Genomic DNA, 22,160 nt, shown 5'->3' with positions numbered 1-22,160 from the left:
ATTGTTATCTGGTGGTGTTTTTGTTAGGGAGGAGCCCTGAAGCCATAACTTTTATGTTTGTAATCCCCACATAGGACGCCAGACTGTTTCAATAATGAAACGAAAAAGTGCAAACACTTAAAATACCTGGAGATAAGGTGTAATCGGGGAAAAGTATTAATATGCTAAAGTGCTTATGATTTTTCCGCTGATGAGACCTCAAATTTTGCAATACAACGTTAGCCTTGTCCGTGGTAGTTTCCCAGAAAATCCCTTCGACGCTCAAGTCAGATCGGGAAACCAAAAGTAATGAATATATGATAATTAATGAATATAAGATTGACGGACTGTAGGATGAGTTCAGATTAATTAAAAAAATATTTGATTAAGTGTAGATTGTAAGTAGAAGGGTAGTGTATTTTTATAGAGTTACGCTAAAAAGATAAAATTTCAGGTGCAAATATATACAACATGTATTTATAATGGTAGAATAAAGGTTAGATGGTGAATTAATGTGGGAATCACGGATATGATGGGTGAGTGATCACTTATGGTGTGTAATAAGTAGTTATTTTAGAAAGTACTAGTTACAAATTCTTCTCCAAAATTCAAATGTACTTCTAAGTTCTAACACAACCCGCCGCTCATCCAAATTCAAATACTCAACTCCAAGTCTCCACTATTTCACTTCTTCTACCAAGCAAAAATGGCGAACGCTCCTCAAAACGATCTCTTCTCATCTCTCATCGCCGATATTAAATCTTACTCTGGAAACGATCCTCTTCTTCCGTGGATAAGGTACTCTTCTTTAATCCTCTCTCTTCATCATCTTCACTTTCTCTCACTTTTTCTGCACGATTTGCAGAGGAGTTCGAAAATTGAGGGAGACATTACCACCGAATATTCTTGAAGAAAAGCTTCCTCGATTTCTCCAGAAATGTGCTCAAACTTTTGAGTCTGATCGTCGTTACCGGAATGATAATCGATACATTCGTATTTGGCTGCAATTGGTGATTTTTTTTACTACATTTGGTAGATGTTGGTTATTTGTTTGGGTTTTGGATTGATTTTAGGGTTTTTGTGGACAGATGGATTATATGGATGAACCGAAGGCTTTGTTGAAGAATATGGAATCAAAAAAAATTGGGTTGAAGCGGAGCGTGTTTTACCAGGCTTATGCGTTGTTTTATGAGAAGACTAAGAAGTTTGAAGCTGCTGATAGAATGTATCGGTTGGGCGTTCAGAAGTAAGCGGTTTTATAATCAAATTCTTGCTGCTGCAATGCAATTACTAAAGTTTAGTATGTTAACTGTAGATGCATGATTTAAGCTTAGGGTTTGATTTACTATTTTGGGTTGTATCATGTATGGGTGTTTAACACAAGTTCCTGAGATAACAACAATGATAACTGCTTTGAATCACCTAAAGGAGATAATATGTAAGCATTAAACAAGCTAAGCAATGTCTTTTGAGCTAACAACAAAAACAGAAGAACACATAGATTGTGGGTATCTTTGCCCTTCCAGGCCCAAATGATTTGTAAAATTTTAATGTAATTAATTAATTATATACAAATCAATATAGCCCATTCAAACACTCTTTGTGTTTGCCTCATAATTAGACTACAAACCTCATGTTCTTTAGTGTTTGTACTCTCTTGCTCAATAATTGTGTCGTTGAGACACTCAACTTATCTTCACAATTTCTATCTTGAGCTACCTCGCTCTTCAGTGATGGAGTAATCTTCCTTAAAGATTACATACCTTCTTTGATGGTTCCCCTTCCTCACAATCTGTAAAGCTTCTCTTTAAGATGCAAGAACTTCAAGAAGTTCATACACTCTACCACACTCTTTTTTGACTTCAAGATGCCTTAATCCCTTAAAGGTAATAGGAATTGATCATTGAAGACCACAAAGCCATTATACGTGCTTGGTGCAAAGCACGTAGTTTGAAACTACTCATCCGAGCAAGAACCCCGATTGTCTGAGTAATTCTCCACGTGAAGCTCTTGACCATGCCCAACAATCCAACACACCTTTTTGTGCATTGCAACTCTTGCTTGGCCATTGCAATTCAGGCTCTTGCTAGCGATTTTCCTACTGCTCACAATCGCTCGCCTAGGCCCTTTGATGCTTGCCCGAGTAAAGAGCACGCTCGCCTTAACAAATTTCCAAACTTTGTGAGCACTAAAGCTGTCCATGCTCGTGCCAACCATCATTTACTTGCCGAAAACTTCTTTGTGCTTAGATAAGTTGCTCGCCCAAGCACATGCCAATACTAGCTTCTGCCAGCCTCGTACATAACGGCTTGCTTGAGGCTTTTTGCTTGCTCGTTTGAGCATTGGGAATGGTTTTGTACGTGGCATTCCAATATCAATGTCAGTGTATTCCAAAAGATGGGGTTGACGACTTGAAATAGAAAGAAGTTAATTCATGAGATCTTTTATGACAATCATGTTTTTCATTCATTCATGTCTAGTGCTATATGGTCCTAGGTTGATTCAGCTACTTGAAGTAGCAAATAAGTCAACCTCGTGAAATTATTCACAATCCTTCTTTTCTATTCATTCTTGTTACATGCTAGATGATTGTGGATGAAACCCGAAAGAATTTTGGTTGTCAACTAGTGTTTTCTTAGGGTAAGTGCGGGTGATGGATAGTTGGTTTTTATGTTATTCAATGTCTTCATAGTTGAGATTGGAAATATCAAATACGTCTAATTTATTAGGGCTAGAGTATCTACCAGTCTTAGCTTTGAATATCTCGCCCAGGTGTTCCTAAGGCTAGTGCCTTGGTCAGATAATGGGTTGGATACCTTGATAGGGTTGAGATAGGCGATTCCTATTTCCTAAGGCTAACATCTCAGAGTGCTTTATAGTGCCTAAGTGAAGTGACTTTTGTCTTAGTTTCACAAGGAGCCTATTTGATGAGCACACCCCATCAGGCATGTTTTCTCGTCCCTTCTTTATTTCTCTTCTTTTTTGTTTTTTCTCAATGTTTCGGTGTTACCTGGGTTTTGGAGCGCTTCACATACAAAGGCTAGCGTCTTTGCTTGATGCCTAGAGCCTAAGCTCTCAGGACCCTTAGCGCCTTAGGGAACCCCACACCTTTCGGGACTAAGCTTCCAATTAAATTTTGTACGATTACATATAAAATATGTATGCCAATTTCAAGTTTACTTTTCTAGCTCATATTTTCGCCTTGCTATTGATTGAAAGAATCACTACTTTTTAAAGCTATTTATAGTTTGTAGTTGTAATGTGGATGGGGAAGATTTTGCATCCATTCAAATGAAACCTATGTGGAATGCAATACTCCATTGCCTTGTTGTCCTAGCTCAATAGTTACACTTAGACAAGAAATAAGTGCAAGATTTAAAGGGTGTTTTAAGTCTGTTTATCAGGGACATAATTATAATTTTTGAACTTCTCTGAAGCCTTGCAGAACCTTTGGATGATTTGCAGAAAGCATATGAACAGTTTATTCAACGCATGCAGCGGCACAAAAACAAGAAAATTCAGGTTACATTTCTAAATTTATATTCACACTTATGACAGTTCTACATTTTGAGGGTTCGAGAACCTTTTCATGGTTAACTAGTAAATTATTGTACAGTGCCAGAAGGCGAAAGCTTCAAAGAGATCTCAGTCTGTTCATAGCACTGCTATCCAATGCTGTAATTTTACTGAGGATAAAGAGATAGTTGAGGGAACTTCTGATGCATCCTTGCTCAGGGAAACTTCCTTGAAAAAAGATTCTGAAAATCCTAGGAATGTTTTAACTGAATGTCCCGAGATTCTGATACCACAAAATGAAGGAAATAAAGGTGATGAAAGCAAGTTATACCGGGATGACTCTGTTGTGGCAAAGTTTGTGGATTCTGCAATTGTTGGTAGGTCTGAAGCAGAAGATGCCTGTCACCACGGTCTGGTAGAGCCTACTATAAACATGAAAGAGGCCATGAATGCCATAAATAGCATGTTTAGAGAACCCATTGAACCTACAAATGCTGTTCGGAAATCAAACAAAGGGCATCTTAAGGTAGATCAGAAAGCTAGCAATAAGCTTGAGGTTTTTATTGATGAACATTCAGATGATACAATTAAAGGCAAGGGACACTTTCAATTGCCACGAAATAAGGAGCATAATCTCCATGAACCGTTCAAGATCTTTGTTGATGATGAGTTAAGCAATGATATGGAGCCAAGCGAGGCTCAAATATCAGCAAATAGTTCTCCTTCATCTTCATCAAGCGCTGATGCATTTGTGTTTCTCAGGCCACAAGATAACCAATCAGAGTCTTCCAATGAGATGAAAGCTGACAAAACATCTAGAAAGACCAGAACCGGCTTTAGGGAGGACACAGTTGTTTGTAGATTTGTGGGTTCAGCCATTCTTGATGAACCGGAGGTGGAAAATATCTGTCACCATGGTTTGGTGGATCCAACTGTTAATCTCAAAGAGGCTATGGAAGATATAAACGGAATGTTCGGGAAGCCAATAGATTTTCTCAGGACTACCAGAAAGAAAAGGCAGGAAAAAGCAGCTGCTTCTGGTAAAAATGATTTTAGTGGGTTTGCAATACTTCCTGATGATGAGTTCAATACCCTGGAAGGTCCACAACCTTCTCAAAACAACACATCATTCAAAGAAAATCATGATCTATACGAACCAACCATCTTCACAAAAGAAGCAATGGATGATATAAATAATCTCTTCTCGATGCCTCTTGATTTTTAGACTACAAGATCAAAAAATGTCCACTGCATTGCTGTTGATTTCCGCAAACGGTATTATTCAAAATCAATTGTTCAGTTTGTGTTGGTTAATTTTGTTTCATAAATTTGGTTGAAAAAATTCATTTCGAATCATATATAATATCGTTCAGATCGATTTGTAGACCAGTCCTGATTTTTTCAAAGCACAAAGAAATTCAAGAAGACAGAGGTAATTGTTTATAATTAGTTCAGTTCAAAACTTCATTCATGAGCCGGAAAAAGATTCTACATTAGACAATACACAAAGAGGGATTTCATCCTAGAAAAAATTACACCATAAAAACCTCAGTATTGGTTTGGCATACAATGCTCAGGACGGAAGGCCAAGGGGCCTGCAGCATAAACGACAGCCTCGTAACCCTTCTTCATAATCTTCTTCTTCTCATACCGAAGTGTGGCTCCATTAACGCCATAGTTAATGTTAGTGAAGACATCACATTCATCAATTGGGGAAGAAACCAGCTTTACAACACAAGCTTGAAGAGGATGATCAAGAAGCGGATGCCTCATTGTAAATCCATCAAGCTTTGCATAGAAGTAACCTCCACTATCAGTACTGTAAGTCTTGTAGTAGCTGATTCTATCCTTGTTATTCCTGCAAATAACACCGACTTTAGCACCATCGATGGGCTTAGCCTCGTCAAGGGACCATGTTCCCGAGTACTTGCAGCTTTGACAGTAAACTATCCCTTCCACCACCACATCTGTTGACATTTTCGGTTGTGCACTATATGGTTTCGTATATGATTTGGGTTGCGAGTTATATCCATCCGTGCTTGCATATGAGATCGATATAGCTAGCAGTAGCAGAAAGACTGAAAACTGAAATAAATTTCTGCTTCTTGCCATTTTGGGGAATTTTTTGTTGTTTTTTCTTTTGGGTTAAAAGGATTACTGATGTATTTATATTTCATGGCTAAGATTGATAGATTTGAAATATTGTTCATACGTGTGTGCTACTAATTTGAATGTCAACTGTGCTGTTTTTGAAACATGCAGGCAACTACTACAGCCTGCAAGAGAGGAGATCAATCTAATAAATTGTACTAGTGGTTGACTTGAACTGCATCATAGGAACATTATTCTTCTACTTCTATATGATTATTAGTAGCTAATTTACTTTTTTATAAAATAGACTCAATGCAGAATCAGTCTTGTTTTTAGTTGGATTAAATACCACATATCCCGGACAAAGTCCTTAGTTTGATGTCCACCTACTTTAGTCTTTTCTCAGCCTACCATGTAATCCAAAAAGAAAGAATAGACTGAGTGATAAGGTAATAAGTTACTATAATTGGAAACCACCTCTTTGTTAGTTTTATGCGTACGTACCCTTCCAAATCATACTCTAAATGAGAGATATCTTATGATATTGAAATAACAAATTAACAACTTTAATGATTTATTTTGAAAGCCAATAACTATATAATTTTTCCTCTAATCTTACCAGCTAATAGTGAACTAATAGTCAAAACTTAATAGTCATCATCAGCTCGTAATATGTTTAATAAATCAATAAATCATACATTATATCATACACATTAATAATTTTGTCATGATTGATTTATATTGATTATTACATTTAAAAAATATTTAAATTTGATAATGATTATATATATGTGCACATTTTCTGAAATTTTTTAAAAAATATCTTCATTAAATTCCATAATTATTGTAGGAGTTATTATACTTAAGAATATAAAGCCTAAAAGGTAACTTTGTTTAAAAAAAAAAAGTAAATGTAGTTTATTTGAAAATAGAAGTGTGTATTTCTTATAAAGATTATTAGATATTAGTCCGTATAATAGATTTAGAAAACATATTCAAATTATAATTTTTTTTTGAACAATGAGCATTAATAAATACCTTCAAAAATCCCTAAATGAGGCATACAAGCTATACGTGTTGTTACATTTCTCTAGATTTTCACGTTCAAATTCTCTTTTTACATTCTAACTTAAATATCATATGAAAATTTTCAAATGTCAATACACGAGTTAGTAAGACCATGAACATCTAAAAGGATTCACCTTCCTCTTATCACTCTTTTTTCTCCTCTTAATTATTCTCTTGGATGTGTAGAGGAAACAACAATCCTCTTGGCCAAGAGGATTGGTCATGATCCTCTCCATGAAGAGGATGTAGATGGATACAAAAGGATTGAATAGGACAAAAAAAATGATGGCATTCCTACGTTGGGAGGGAGAAAAAAGAGGGAAAAAAAAGAAAAAGTATTTAGGCCAAGAGGATTGGTACACTTGGCACAATTTGATTAGTTGAATTTAAGTTTGATTTTTTTACAACGGTATTATTTAAAACGATCATTAAAAAAACGGTAAAGCAAAATTTCAAAATAATTTCACCAACAGATCTATTTTTTTTCTCTATAAAATGAACCTAAATTTTTTTATATTTCACACACTTTAATTCTTCGGTCTTTTCAAGCTTAAATGGTACAACATTTTCTGTCACACCCGAACGATATGATAATCGTTATTTTACAACACTCTTAGCTACAAGAGAAGAATTCGTGATAGACATATACATATGTTTTTGAAGAGTGATTTGGTAGAGCATATGTAGGAAAAGTTTGAAAGCTCCTATACAGACTAATTTTCGAATAAAAAAAATGTAGTAGTATTTTTTTAAAAAAAATTCTATGTTTTCCGAACATTTAATTAATGTATGTACTTTATTTCTTTAAGTAATAAAATATGAAATTATGAATATTTTTTTGTGGGTTGCAAAACTAATAATCCGCTAATTAATTAATTATATAAAAATTGAGTAAATAATATTTATCATTCAATAACTACACAAATTGCAATTATTAAATTTGGATAGGAAAAAAATGTGTGGTGGGATATATGTGAGTAGGAGAGAGAAAGTGAAAAGAGGATAACAGAGTATACCCGTAGAGGCGTAGATGTTGGACAAATTAAAGGAATAGAATGAGAAAGAGGATGTAAATAGTGAAAAATAATGTAAAGGAAAGAGAAAATAATGTGTTAAATAGAGAAAAAAAAAATAAAATTATGAAGATAATATTTATCCTCTTCATTGTTCATGCTCCAACTCTTAGATTTTGCAAAACATCCTCAGTTATATACATGAAACATCACCTTCAACCTACTTCAAATATTGAGATGTGGACAAATCTACCCTTATTATTGTAATTATTACTCTTCCATCGGATAAATAAATTGCAACTAAATTTCACCTAAAAAAACATTTCTTTTTTTTGAAAATCTCCCAAATAAAAATACTTCAATATACTTCATAAACATTCATGAACCTTAGAAACTTTAACATATGCCATATTTGTACTATAACAAGTGAGATAAGAATTTATGCTACAATTTTACATTTTGAGACACAAACAAGCAGCAAAAACATCAGTACTGTGGATGATGTACCTGCCTTTGTTCTTCAAAACATAAATTACACCAAAACATTATGAAAATATTTTCACAACCTTCATACTTCACAACCTTGAACTATATCTTCTAGGTTCCGTTTGCAGATCGAGCATCAAGCTCCGCCCACCAAAGGGAAGAGAATCTCGGGACTGCTTTATCTTGATTGATACCGGTTACTTCCTTCAATTTTGCCGCAACATCTTTCATTGTCGGTCTATTTTGTTCCGAGTGAAGACATTTTCTAATTATTTCACTAAGTTTATCGAGCTGCTCGACATTGAAATGTCGTAACATAGGGTCAATAAGTTCTCGAAGAGGTTGGTCCCCACTCATGTACCCCAATACCCAATCATCGAGCGAGTTCTTTTCCAAAGAATGCGGAATCCGACCTGTCATCATCTCGAGGAGAACCAAGCCGAAGCTGTAAACATTGCTCTCGGGACTGATGGATGTCATACTTAAAGTGCTTAAGCAGTTCGTGATAGGCTGAACGCGTGGAGCAGCCACTTCGTTCCAGAAACAGAAATCAGAGATTTTTGCAGCATAATCTTCGGAGAGGTTTACAGATGATGAGTTGAGATTTGGGTGAGTCACGGGTGGTGTTAATTGGTGCATATGCTCGAGACAGTACGCCATTCCCATTGCGACCCGCAGTCGCATACCCCAATCTAAGTGCTCAGCTTCCCTTACTGTGGATTCACCAGGATCATACTGTATTATATTACTGCCCTTGTAGGACATCAATTTATATTCCATACATGCATAATCTTTAATAGTTATTATGGTTTTTACATACATCAATTTATAGTCCTTAGTGTGGATTTAAGAAAACGATTAGAAGTTGCATATATTGAGAAGAAAAGAATTGTTTAGACGGTTTTCACATCTGCAAAGACAGAAGATAGAAAGTTGGAGCTAAGTGGGTTTAGAAGAGAATCGTTTCTATGAGAATGCACCCTAAAATATTTTGGGTGAAATTTAGTGGAAAGAGTAATTGAGTTGGAAAATAAGACAAAAAACAAGTGGATGATAGAAATGAGTGGTTAAGATAGAGATATAGTATGTTTGTGAATGAGATTAAAAGAAAGATTGTGGGACCATTGCCAAAAAGGGAAATGGTGCAAAATGAGTGAGACAAACTAAAATAGAAAGTGGTGCAAATTGAGAACGACAGAGGGAGTATAAAGAATTTAGACTTACATGTTGAGATTGAGTTGAATGGAGAAAAAAATATATGTAGACGACCACTGATCTATTTTGGTTCATGTAGTGGACTCCAATCTTTCGGGATTAAGGCTATGACATTGTTCTTGTTGTTGTTACTTGTAATTTAATCCTATATGTTAAAAGCATCTTATAATTGTCAACTTCACTATAAGTTTCTACAAAACATTTTATCGAACTTTCTCATCCATTCTTTCAATCCGTGCTTCTTAGCAAATTCAAAATGACCCTTCTAGATGATTTTTTCAATTACTATTACTTCTTCTGTAAATTTTTGCGTATTCGACATCTAAACACAAAAGAAAAAAAAATAAGATGAAGTGTCTCTTTGATCTCTCAAATCGAAATTCTTGTTTCATGAATCATGATCTTGTATATTAAGAAGAGGTAGACTATTGTGTACTCACTGTGCAAATGCTCAAAAAGCGAGCCATTTGGGGCATATTCGAACACCATCAATCTGGTAAACGGTTCTTCTTCCTCACAGTAACCTAACAGGTTGACAAAATTTTTGTGGTTCACTTTCGATAAAACCTCAACCTGGAGAATACACAAAATAATTAAAAAAATGAATGAACAATTCATTTCATGATACGGGTAGAAACTAGTCGCTTTTACAATCAATGTACCTTCTTCCTGAACTGTGTCTCCAAATTTTTAGACCAGTCCTTGGCTGAAGTTACAGCCAGAGATATAACAGCTATTTCAACTCCATTTGAAAGTGTTCCTTTGTATATGGTACCGATAGATGATGATCCAATGACATTGCTGAACTCTTCACAAGCAGTAACAAGCTCGGATCTCTTCAGATTCGGCATTCCTGCTCACATTCTCAATTAGAACACGAAAAGTAATAGTACATCGGACAAAAGATAAAAAGACCCTTTGGCCACATCCTCCTTTATGGGTATGGGTTGCCGCCTTCTTCCCTTCCCAGACCCTGATCATAGTTTCCTATGAGCGGGATACACTAGGTACGATGACGATAATGATGACGACAAAAGATAAAAAGAAAAGGTTCTCGACTGATCTGCAAAGATGCTAGAGTTTTGTATATAATTAGATTTAGACGGCTATTAGAGATGCATCATCTGACAGGCTACTAGGGAAGGAAAAACAACGGTGACACCGAGAATGGATGGGTTGCTGGATCAGTAAGTACGTAAACAGCCTTATCTTAAGCTAGTCTAGACTATAGGTTCCTTCATGCGAAGGATGTAGTTTAAATAGAGGTAGAAAAAAAATTTGTTCCTGGGATTATTTCTTTCATGTATAATCATCAACGACATTTTATATTTCTATTACCCTAAAGTCACATGTACCCAAACTTACCCTTGTAAAAACAAAGCGGTTATATCCGATTGACCCTTGATAGAAAACATCAAAAGAACTAAAACATTTTACGAGTCATTTTACTAAAATCCATTATAATATGATCCAAATTCGAGAAAATGATGTACGTGTAATTAAGAAAAGCTAAGGTAAGTGGTAACAAGTATTTCTAACCTTCAATAAAGCTTGCTTTATCACGGCTGAGTCCATCTGATTTATCGTTACCTAACATTTGTTCAAATTCCAAGAATTGAAAAATAATTCTTTTGAACATCATCACGCCCAGAAGATAGTAACATAAAGAGAGATTATTTATAATATAAAAGCATTACCTGCAACAAATGCTCTCTGACTTAAGCTTGTTGCCCTTTTGATCGTGCGGCTCCTTACGAGGTATAGTATAAAGCTGACTAAGATCAAACCAATGAATCCACCCACAGCTCCAATTGCTATTGGAATTTTGGAGGTTCCTGACGATAGTGTAGCAGACGGAGGAGGCGAGTTCGAATTAGAGGTAGTAGGCTTTTGCGGTGACTGTATGGGTGGTGATGGTTGTGGTGTTTTGGATAGATTAGATGGACTCGGTGTTTCAGGACTGTTAGGTTTGATAGGAGTTTGTGGAGATTGGTCGATTCCTTGATTTTGAGATGAACGTGCAGGACGGATATTATCTAGAGACTGTGTCCCGCCCGATTGTATAGAAGGACTTTCGGAGTTAGTCATGTGCTGATGTTGTAGTATCCTTCGACGTCTTGCATCTTTTGCATGATAATTATGCCTAGGTTTTAGATAAACTAGTGATCAACAATGTGCCAAAGGAAACTTGAGACATTCTTCAATCTTTTTTCGCTAGTTTCTTTTACAGCTCGTTTGGTAATCGGTACTAAATGGTAGAAATGGTAATGGAAAGTTAGTGTAATTTTGGTAAGAATATCTCTTGACAAGTTTAATGGTGATGATTATACTGTTTCAACAATCTCATTTTCTCATAAAATTCATTCTAATGCATTACCATTTGAACATGTGGTATTAGGTGGTAATGGAAAATTGTGAAGAAAAAAACTTTTTTATGATTAAACTTTCATTACCATTGGAATGACATGATACATATCATGAAAAGTTACACTACAAATCATTCTCATTCCCACCATTTAGTACCGATTACCAAACGGGCCGTAAAGGTTACTTTATACGAGGTGTTGTTTAGTGTCATTAGTAATTAGTAAATAGTAACTCATAAATTTTTCCTACAGTCATGTATAATGCCTACATTACCTGGCATAAAGTAATCCTTTCACAAAACTTGCCAAATGGTTCTCATCTCGAACAACTACAGAAAACATCGTACGTTTTTCAAGTTCAGAAGTTATGCAGCAGGATCGTCCATTGTTGTCTAATAAACTGCAGATTACACAGAATAGAGAACACAAAATCAATGCAACAAACAGAGAATACATGTGGATAAAAGTCGCGGGAACTTACAGAATTGGGATGTTGAATTCAGATCCATGAGGAATAGGTTCACAAAAGTTATTGTAACCCAAGTCTAGCAACTCCAATTTTTTCAGATTTTTCAGTTCTTTGGGAATGATTCCGGAAAAGGAATTGTTCCGTAATATGCTGTAAAAGACTTCAGACTTAAGAGTGAAAAATGCCATGAGGAAATGAAACGAGCAAATGAAATCATGAGTATTACGCAAATTGAACAAAAAGTGATTATGCCTTTGACATGTTCTAATATGTTCTTACATGGACTTTATGTGCAGCAGATGGTGAAGTTCGGGTGCCAATGTTCCCTCGAGACAAAGGTTATTCAAGTTCCTGAAAAGTTCGGTATAGCTTAGAGCATAAACAACATCTGAAAGATAAATGTCATAATTGATTGCATAGCAAACACCGCCTTTTTTCAATGTCATAAGAGTAGATTAACAACAACAACAACAACATTTAATTACTCAATGCCGTTAAGTGGCTCTTACCTAGCCGGGATTTGACAAGGTCATACATACCCAACCTTACCCTAATTAGTGATAATGAAGAGGTTTTTTTTCCGATTGAAACTAATAGGAATAGGTAATAATCACATTTGAAAAAGCGCAGACAACTGAGCACAAGCAGGAAAAATCCATATTTTGTCGCTAAAATAATCATTGGTAATTTTTGGCAACTTGGAAAAACATTTTCAAAACCAAATGGGGAAAACCATTGCATAATGGATTCGGGATTTTGAAGTTAAAGGAAATAATACATTCTAGGTCTTAGAAGAGTCATCAATATAGTTCACCTTTTGTTCCCATATAGTAATCGTAGAGTAGTTTTCTTACAAAAAATTGACTTTAATTGCGAAAAACAATGCTTCTATACATTTATTTTTACATATCAAACTTACCACAAATAGATTATCTTAGATTTTTCCTTTTTTAGGCTACCATCAATGTTTTTAGCTAAGGACCTTACTATCAAGTCTAAGAAGTTGACTTCATTAATCCTCAGTTCAGTTTAGTTCTATTCAGTTCAATTCAATGAAGTTACATTAAGTTTTACTCATCACTCTACACTCACATTTTCATGATTCAATATATTCCATTACTAATAAGTTTACTTTTATTTTGTTCATACCTAATAAGCCTCCAACATATATCTATCAAGATAACTTTTATATATGTTAAAACTTTAGCTTGCAAAATGTTAAATGTGGCTTTTACATCGAGACAATTCAAAATTTTCAAACTAGAAACATAGTTCGATCATTTATAGGAACCAAATGAATAATTGAAACTTATTCCCTAGAGAGGTTCTATTGTTCTTGCTCTTAGCAATCAATTCTATTTCATTTTTTTGTACTCCAATAATTATGGGTTTATAAATTTGTCTTAACTTCCAAAAAAAAGTTAAGATAATCTTGTTGACAAATAACAACAAAGTTTACAAAAATAATTTATGATAAGGTTTATCATAAGCAAAAAACTAAGGAAGAAATAATCATAAGGAAGTGCAAAAAGAAATGATCACAAGGAGTGAAGAAAGAAATGATAAATGGCTCACAGGGAAATCACATGCCCACCAGAACATCCAATTCCAAACCAAGAACAAGGGTGAGTTTCTCCATGTTCCTTACTCCAACTTGACAAAGCTCCATATGGGTCATTCACCACCCTATCTCTAAATTCTAACAGAGCAATTCCTGTTTTGTCACCAAAAATTTTTTAAAAAAATAATAATTCATAAAGCACATCACTTGATGATCCTAATTCCTATCTAGTTCTTGTTATAGACAAAGAATCTAAAACCATAATGATACCTATCAAGCAACATTTCTCAAATTGTGACGAATTCAAGATACTAGTATACAATGGGCCGAACACTCACGTTTACATGTGTGCTGCAGCAAGTCAACTACTATTTTTTAATCAAATGACATGAGCCAGCCTAGGTAGGTCCGCTTAGATTTTTTTTTTTCTCAAAGCACATCACTTGATGAAATAATAAGAACACTAGGGTCTAAAGGTTCAAACTTTATCCCTAACAACACCCAAGAACAATGGTAGGGGTGTTCAATGCAATGAAACAAACACTTCAATAAACTAGCAATGAAAAGCAATAAGAAACAATGCAATAAACAAAAGACACAAGATTTACGAGGTTCATTCAATGTGGGCTACGTCCTCGGTGGTGGTTAGTTTGCTTGTATTATGTGAATAATCAATGGAGTTCTCAAGAACTCATACAATGGAGTATTACACTTGGAGAAGAAGAATAGAGAAAGAGAAGGGTTTGTGTTTGGCTTAAGGTTAGAATCCACATGGGAATGTGTGTAGGGACTTCTATTTATACATGTGTACATATGGGAGTAAATGAGGAAAGGGCCCAGCTCTAATGATTAGCCACAGTAATTTATCGCAAAGCAAAACAGCAGCTTGCTTGACGTCGCTCGACTAGGTCGAGCCAAATCAGAGGAGGTCGAGCGGATCTGCTGAGTGGTCGAGCATAAGATCAGAATGCTACTGATCTTGTCGAGCCATGCTGCACGGGTCGAGCGACTTTGAAGGTGGGTCGAGCAGCAGGTCAGAGATTTCCCATTCGTGTGAAACCTGCTGCTTTGTATCACCCTCATGTATAATCTCCTTAAACCACCATTCAAGCATGGCAAGCACATCACACACACATCCACACACCATCAAACTCGTCATACTCCATTGATGCACTCAAAGTCACACCAAACTCCAACACTTGATGATCCTAATTTCTATCTAGTTCTAGTTTTAAACAAAGAATCAAAAATCATAAGGATACATTCTCAAATTGTGACGAATTCAAGATGCTAGTATACAATGGGCCGAACACCCATGTATACATGTGTGTTGTAGCAACTCCACTACTAGTTTTTAATCAAATGACACAGGCCGACCTAGGTAGGCCCTGGCCTATATTTTTTTTCCTTAAAGCATATCACTTGAAGATCCTATCTAATTCTTGATCTACACAAATAATCATAAAGGTAAAATCTTTTTGGGCAATAATTTAAGCATAACAATCAAAAATAGCAATTTCTTAAACTCTATCAATCATAGAATAGCAGAAAAATGCTTCGAACAGAAAAGGGCTAAAAACTTTGAATCAAACAAGTACCTTCAAGGTTAAGAGACAAACAAAAGATGGAATTCTGCTGAAAAATTCCTATAAAAACCAGAATCCTCCATGGAAAAAACCCATTCCTCCACCAACAATTATTCATCTTCTTTGTCATTCATCAAACACCAAACATTCTCATATACCAAAATTTCAACTACCCAAAAAATAAAAACTGAATTTTGACCCAGTCCTTGTATAATATTATCTCCAATTGCACAAGAAACCCTTAAAAAATTAAAAAATTTGAAGAAAAGGGTTATCAAAAGAAGAAAATTCAAAAAAAAAAAAAAAGAACCCAAGTGTTAAAGATTCAAACTTTGGGCTTAATTTTTACAAAATCAACAAAACCCCAAAAGGGTGAGGATTAGGAAGCATAGTGATAAAGTTGTGTTTGGAGAGAGAATGTTAGTAGGATTAGAAAATGGCGCTAGAGAAAGACTTTTTGAATGGGAATTGGGAAGGGATGACTTCAGGGTAGAATTGTGAGGAAACAAACAGGGAACAATGTTAAAAAAAAGTTGTATTTGCAATTTTGTAATGGAGAAATGATACAAGTGTGCATAGTTTGGAATTAAAGAAGATAATAATAATAGTACTAGTGATGTTACGTAGAGCTAAAGACTGAGTAAAAAGAATTGAGACAACATCATTTTGTATAGTTGACTCACTTCCCACGACAATTTTGTCCTTTTAAGTTGCCCTTCAGTAAGGTATACATTAAAGAGTCCATTATCACCCGGTCTCCTGATAAAACGTCTTTTTAACAGATGTTTTTCAGATCTGCCCACCTTAATGTTTATTTACTATATTTTTAATGTCTATTTACATTATTCTTAATTTCTACTTACAATATACTTAATACCCACCGAAAAAGCACTTAAAATGTCTACTTACAATATTATTAATGTATACTGAGAAACTTAGCCTGCTAGTCTACTTACCATATCCTTAATGCCTACTTGCAATATCTTTAATATCTAATTACAATATACTTAACCGAGTAAATACTTAATTACTTACAATATTCCAAATGTCTACTTACATTATTCTTAATGCCCACCGAAAAACTTACTTTATATCTTCCATTTTGGGCCAGCACAATTCCTCAAAAAGACCGTCTCTCACAAGAATTTTGTGGTCCATTATTGTTCGTATGTAAGCTGTTAGAAAAAGAGAAAAATGTAGATGATAAATCACTTTATAAACTTTAACAGTAATTTTTAGTCTTCTAGTAATATCAATTGATTTTAGCAGTAAACATTATTAAATTTTTAGATGAGTTACTTCTTCTCTTTTTTATTTGAATTGTCAAACCCTAATTCTTAAATTCTATGGGTAAATATTTTGTACCTAATTGATGATCATTCACATTTGACATTTCTTTCTCTACCCCCAGGAGTACTATTTCTTTTAAACTTTTTAACTTCGCAATATTATCACATCAAATGGTAGAAAATCGTTTGTAAAATTATAATTTTATTTTATAGTCCAATATCTTAACTTTAACATGCATTTTTATTTAATTAGTTCTTTTATTATTTAAGAAGTATATAACATGTCTACATTTATAATGATAATTATAATATATAAGGTTCTGTCTTCTGTTATTTTGATAATCGCCAATTAACAACCAACATATTCAACCCTCTAATAGTGTACATAAATATATAATATATTATTTCTTGTAATTCAACTATTAATTTAAGTTTTTTTAAAAGGAACTTAATAATTCATTGAAAAAAAATGTCATACAATATTTACAATAAAGTAACAATCGATCAAATACATAGCAATTTTGATCAAACAAAATTCTATATATTAGTCACGATCATCATAAAGGAGATATAACATTGAGTTTTGTCTTATATCACATCATTGTTTGATACAGCCTCCTCCGAGGAGGGTCTTTAGATTTGGTGTAGCTTTAAAATAGAGATAAGTTTAAGCTATTGACTATGCTAGCAGAATTGACACTCGTGATAACGTCATAAACCTTTTTACCGTCAAATTGATAACAAGACTTCAAATTCTCATAATGAGAGACTTAAAAACCCAATATATGGTAATATAATAAATGGATAAAACTCTATAATATACAGATAATGAATTTTATTTGTAACTAAAAACAAAAAAAAAAATTAATATATTAGAGTCATCAACCCTAAGGTTGACAGAGCCTCAAAATTAACAATTGAGGCTAGGGTTTTTTAGAGAGAAAAAGAAGAAAAGTAATCCTTTTTCATTATTAATTTAAGTTTTTGGTTGAGTTTAACTGATTGTTAAGACCCAATATATATTATATATTATTAATCGTGTGTTGGTGTAGATCATGATAAGTGGTCAACGTGCCTACAGGTTGCATTGTGCCTCTACGTGCTTGTCAGAATGGGGATTCTTGTTATGCTTCACTTCACCAAACAATAACTTGTGACATGAGACGAGCATACACCGTAAACCACCTTTTCTTTTGTTAACCATTTTCCCTCAAATTTAGTTGTAAAATGGCGTATTCGGAAAGTTATGCTTGTAGGTCATATACACTGTCGTGTCTTGTTTTAAAGTCATAAGTGTGACACTAGTCTATATTGTTCAGTCATAATTTCATTATTTACAACAACTACAAATCTACATGTTTCTACTAAAAAATCGTTAAATTTGTAAATGAGACATTAAGAGAGAAGTACCATTGAGTTAAGGGAAGTGAGGTGATCTGACCGTCGTGTGTGGTGTACCTGCAATCATAAAGAAAGTCTAAATCGCAGGCTGATGTCCCGAAAAGCCCTCTGATGCCTAAGTTAGGCCGGGAAAGATAAATGTAAGCAGTAAGTATAAGTGTGAGTATGGGAGTAAGATTGCGCACCCTTTTCATATGGATAAATGAAGTATTTATAGCAATAAGTTGTAGGATTATGGATGTAGTTACCTGATTAATCATAATTCAAGGTGATCATGTTTGTGTAAGTGGAAATAGCGAGTAGTTACTTTAGGAGTAGTGACTAGTTATTAAAAGTGGTAGGTTAGGCATTGACTTGTGTATTGACTTTGACCTTTGACTAAGAGTATTTTCAACATTACAGGTATACGAAATATTTAACCCGTAACACTACAGTTCTATACCTAACAATTACTCATAGAGCTTACAACTAAGGATATAACTAGCATCTACCCTTCAACTATCTCAAACCTTTAAAATATCACCAAAAACTTATAGATGATTATAGTTTGTTGTATGGATAAGCACGTACCAATGCTCAATAGTATTGTCCTACACTTATTAGTTGAGGTTAATTTCATTCAAGAAAAATGGAATGAGTCTACTAATACAAAGCTAAGGTTCCCCTAAAAAACTTGGAACAAATTATTCTATTGATAACATAATGGGTAATTTTTAAAGTAAAGGGTTCTCTCCGGTAATTGATAACAAATCATTAATTTTTTCTAAAATATGTACACTATTTATTGATTTAGAAAATTGTTATTTATTTAACTGAAAAATATTTAAATAGTTAGATTGTAAATTTTTTGTCCTTTTATTTTTAGAAAAAATTACCGTGAATAATACAATTTTTTGTTACTTTTCTTACAATAATACCAACTATTGATTAACCATGAATAATACCAATTTAGGGGGTATTTTCCTTGAATAATGTCAACTTTAGTTTATTAACTAACTCACCAATTTTTTTTGTCTTATGATCACCTATAGTTTGATTTTTAACATATTAGAGATTTTCTAAATTGGTATTATTCATGGTTAATCAATAATTAGTGTTATTGTAGGAAAATTAACAAAAAATTATATTATTAACATCCTTTTTTTTAGTCTTATACAATCAAATATCTTATACACATTAAATATCTTATACCAAGTACGTATATAAAAAATCACCGTAAAACGCAAACGTTATAATGAAGCAAATATGGTTATATAAATGAATGATACCTAATAAAGGGTAGTGTTTAATGTAGTTGTTTAAGTATAATTGTTAGTATAGTTTATAGACTAAAAGGCCACTTTAGAAAAAATATCATTATCTAAAGTGACACTTTAAATAACTTTTAGTGGTACAACTATTTTTTTTTTCCAAAATATCACAATTTCATAGCTTTTCAAAACTAAAAGCAACAATTGAAATTTTTTATACTTTTTCTAATAAATTATATTCCAACAACTATTATAACCGCAACTTCAACTAATAAAGAATAATAATTTAAACAACTAATTAGACAATAATAACTATAATCATATAACTAAAACACTGTATTAATAACTATTTAGACAACCAACCGCTAATCTCACGTAACTAAAATAAAGGTGTCTAACTTCTTACTTTAAATCTCAACAATAGCCTATCAAAATCTCCAAGAATCTTATCATTGCACACAACATATGGGTAAAAAAAAGATATGGTTAATAATTAATAATTAGATTTTAAATTTAATTGTCACGTAATTCTATAATCCATCTTTTTCTCTAAGTTAGATAATTTGTGATTTTAATAATTAGATTTGGACTATTAATTAATTAAAAAAAGTTACGTTGCAATGTAATAGTCAAGAGGGCAAAAAAAAAAAGTTTGTAGTGTTCCATCAAAGTTCATCATCTCATGTTCCCAAATTCCATATTCTCAATAATGTCTACTTTCTAAGACAATGAGAAAATCATACACCACAATTTAATAAAAAAATTAAAAATATTTACGTGTTATTCTCATAGAGTTTCATTAGATGTGAAAATATTATTGATAGATGTTGACTTATGTGTAAATAAAATTTAACCAACCTATTATTTATAATCCTTTTAAAAATTAATTAAATTGAGAAATTTTCAATTTAAAAAAAATAATTCAAGACAAAATGTATTATAACATTATATTACTTTAAGTATATAAAAAGTTTACAAACAAATCAAAATTATTATTTCGAACCGAACTTGAATAACACCATTTAATATTTAAGGTCTCTTACTTCTGAGGGCTCTGAGCGGTCAGCTATCTCGGATGCCCAAAGAACCGGCCCTATTAAGACTCTTACAAAATGAAATAGAGTATTCTAGTGGTCATAAGTACCATTATACATGTATCCACTCTACATATTCATTGTATATACTTATCCGATCTAGTGCAATTCATCAAATACATTACACTACAAATACACTTAGCATACTCCTCATAAGACGCTCTAGTACTTGTTCAAAATTAGAAGACAATAAATTATTTGATCTTAAATCGGTAAGCTCACATTTGGACCATAAACAATAAACAACGAGAAAAAAATCAACATGTCGCCAGCAAATGCACCATCATAACATGATAATGCTTATGCTTTGCACCTTGCACGTAATCTATACAAAATCTTACAAACCAAATACGAGCATATACTACTAGTCAACCAACCTAATTTGTTGTTATATTTTATCTTGCCACGTGTGTTGTCTTGTTTTATCTTTTTTTTATTTATATTAATAGTAAATATTTATTGATATATATAATAATATTATTTTATAAAATTAATTTATTTACAACATAAATTTAATTATGAAATCTTTGTATTTGTTATGGTATTATTATTATTATTATTATCAAAGTGAAGAATTTAGTTGAAAAGTTAGTCAATTAGTTTGCTAATTTATTATGTGATAATAATTTATTATCTAAGTTAAAATAAAAATTTTCATGTATATTCTTTTCTGATTTATATAAGGAAATATAGTATTTCAATAGATCATCACATATAGTTATAGTCAATCAACAAATATTACATATTTTAATGAGTTAATTTTTTTCTTAAATATCAAAAGTTTCCTCGTCAATGATAGAAAAAAGGTGCAAAAATTTTTAATGACAGTATAACACGTGTCTCAAGTCGTTTTTTTATTAGTATATTTTATTGATGATTAATTATTAATTTATAGATACTTTTAAACGGAGAATTTTATAGGCCACAATCTCTTTTTTAAGAGTATAATTTAACTTTTTTAAAACTTTAAATTATCATTTTCAAATCCAAATTATAGTTTTTATAGAATTTACGAGATATCACGATCAATATCATAAACAACATATATAGTGAATATGTAAAATTTGTCAATCACATTTGAGTGTTTGACAACTAAGGAGTACACACGTATTAGGAGTATTATAAGAATACTAATAGTCAACAAATAAATAAAGATATCACCATTCATCTTTATCTACAATTGTGTGGGTTCTTGGAAGCAACTTTTATTAATAAGAAAATATAAGCCATTTAAAAATATTACTAGAAGCTTCATTACACTCAAATACTTCTTCAAAACTATACTTCTGCAAATTCAATTTCTTACAAATTAAGTACTCTTACTTTTCATATATCGTTTCTTTCTTATCTATTTTAATAACAACAATTTGTTTAATAGCTAACAATTCGATCAATACTTTTAAAGCTAATAATTTTAACCTAAAATCATTTGCTAAATAGACTCAAAATTTTAAGAAATTCAACAAATTATGATATAGGTCAAATGAAGAAAATTGTCCTAAAAGACTGGTCTAGTGAGAAAGGGAGTTTACTTGCCTATAAATCCCACAACATTTACCCAAACAAACGATGTGGGACATGTTTCATAACTTGCAATTTACCATAACAAATGACCCCGTATGACCAATGTCCTCATTGGTCACGACTATATAATACAACAGATGACTCTTCCGAGCCATCTACTCCATAAACCAATAATCTGCGAGAGAACTCTGGCTAAAAAACTAGTCTAGTGGTAAAAAGAAATTGCTTGCAAATAACCCCTATACTAATTGC

At 33.0% G+C, this 22,160-nt stretch overlaps 3 protein-coding genes across 4 annotated transcripts; 1 reads left to right on the top strand and 2 right to left on the bottom strand.

Annotated features, from left to right (window-relative positions):
* The first annotated feature begins 568 nt into the window (after positions 1–568).
* On the top strand, positions 569–4,978 carry LOC130804441 (uncharacterized). Of its 2 annotated transcripts, XR_009040016.1 has the most exons (6): positions 569–777; positions 845–989; positions 1,068–1,225; positions 3,417–3,501; positions 3,596–4,770; positions 4,869–4,978. XR_009040016.1 is itself a non-coding variant. In XM_057668873.1 (5 exons), the coding sequence occupies exons 1-5, from the start codon at positions 686–688 to the stop codon at positions 4,718–4,720; spliced, it is 1,605 nt and encodes a 534-aa protein (XP_057524856.1). In that variant the 5' UTR covers positions 569–685; the 3' UTR covers positions 4,721–4,946. The 2 variants fall into 2 exon arrangements, 1 of the variants encoding a protein (XP_057524856.1); XM_057668873.1 differs by having other exon boundaries at positions 3,596–4,946.
* Positions 4,979–5,043: 65 nt separating this feature from the next.
* Positions 5,044–5,607, bottom strand: LOC130803809 (non-classical arabinogalactan protein 30-like). The gene has a single exon (XM_057668011.1). The coding sequence runs from the start codon at positions 5,605–5,607 to the stop codon at positions 5,044–5,046; it is 564 nt and encodes a 187-aa protein (XP_057523994.1).
* A 2,382-nt stretch (positions 5,608–7,989) lies between these two features.
* LOC130804045 (inactive receptor-like serine/threonine-protein kinase At2g40270) lies at positions 7,990–15,969 on the bottom strand. Its single transcript, XM_057668344.1, has 10 exons — positions 15,363–15,969; positions 13,779–13,917; positions 12,483–12,554; positions 12,216–12,353; positions 12,009–12,134; positions 11,066–11,511; positions 10,908–10,958; positions 10,031–10,221; positions 9,809–9,941; positions 7,990–8,866 (listed from the first exon to the last, which is right to left on the bottom strand). The coding sequence occupies exons 1-10, from the start codon at positions 15,478–15,480 to the stop codon at positions 8,265–8,267; spliced, it is 2,016 nt and encodes a 671-aa protein (XP_057524327.1). The 5' UTR covers positions 15,481–15,969; the 3' UTR covers positions 7,990–8,264.
* Between the last annotated feature and the right edge of the window lie 6,191 nt (positions 15,970–22,160).

Source organism: Amaranthus tricolor, chromosome 17 (assembly GCF_026212465.1).
Source record: "Amaranthus tricolor cultivar Red isolate AtriRed21 chromosome 17, ASM2621246v1, whole genome shotgun sequence".
Classification (NCBI taxonomy): domain Eukaryota; kingdom Viridiplantae; phylum Streptophyta; class Magnoliopsida; order Caryophyllales; family Amaranthaceae; genus Amaranthus; species Amaranthus tricolor.
This window is presented reverse-complemented; position numbering and strand designations above follow the sequence as displayed.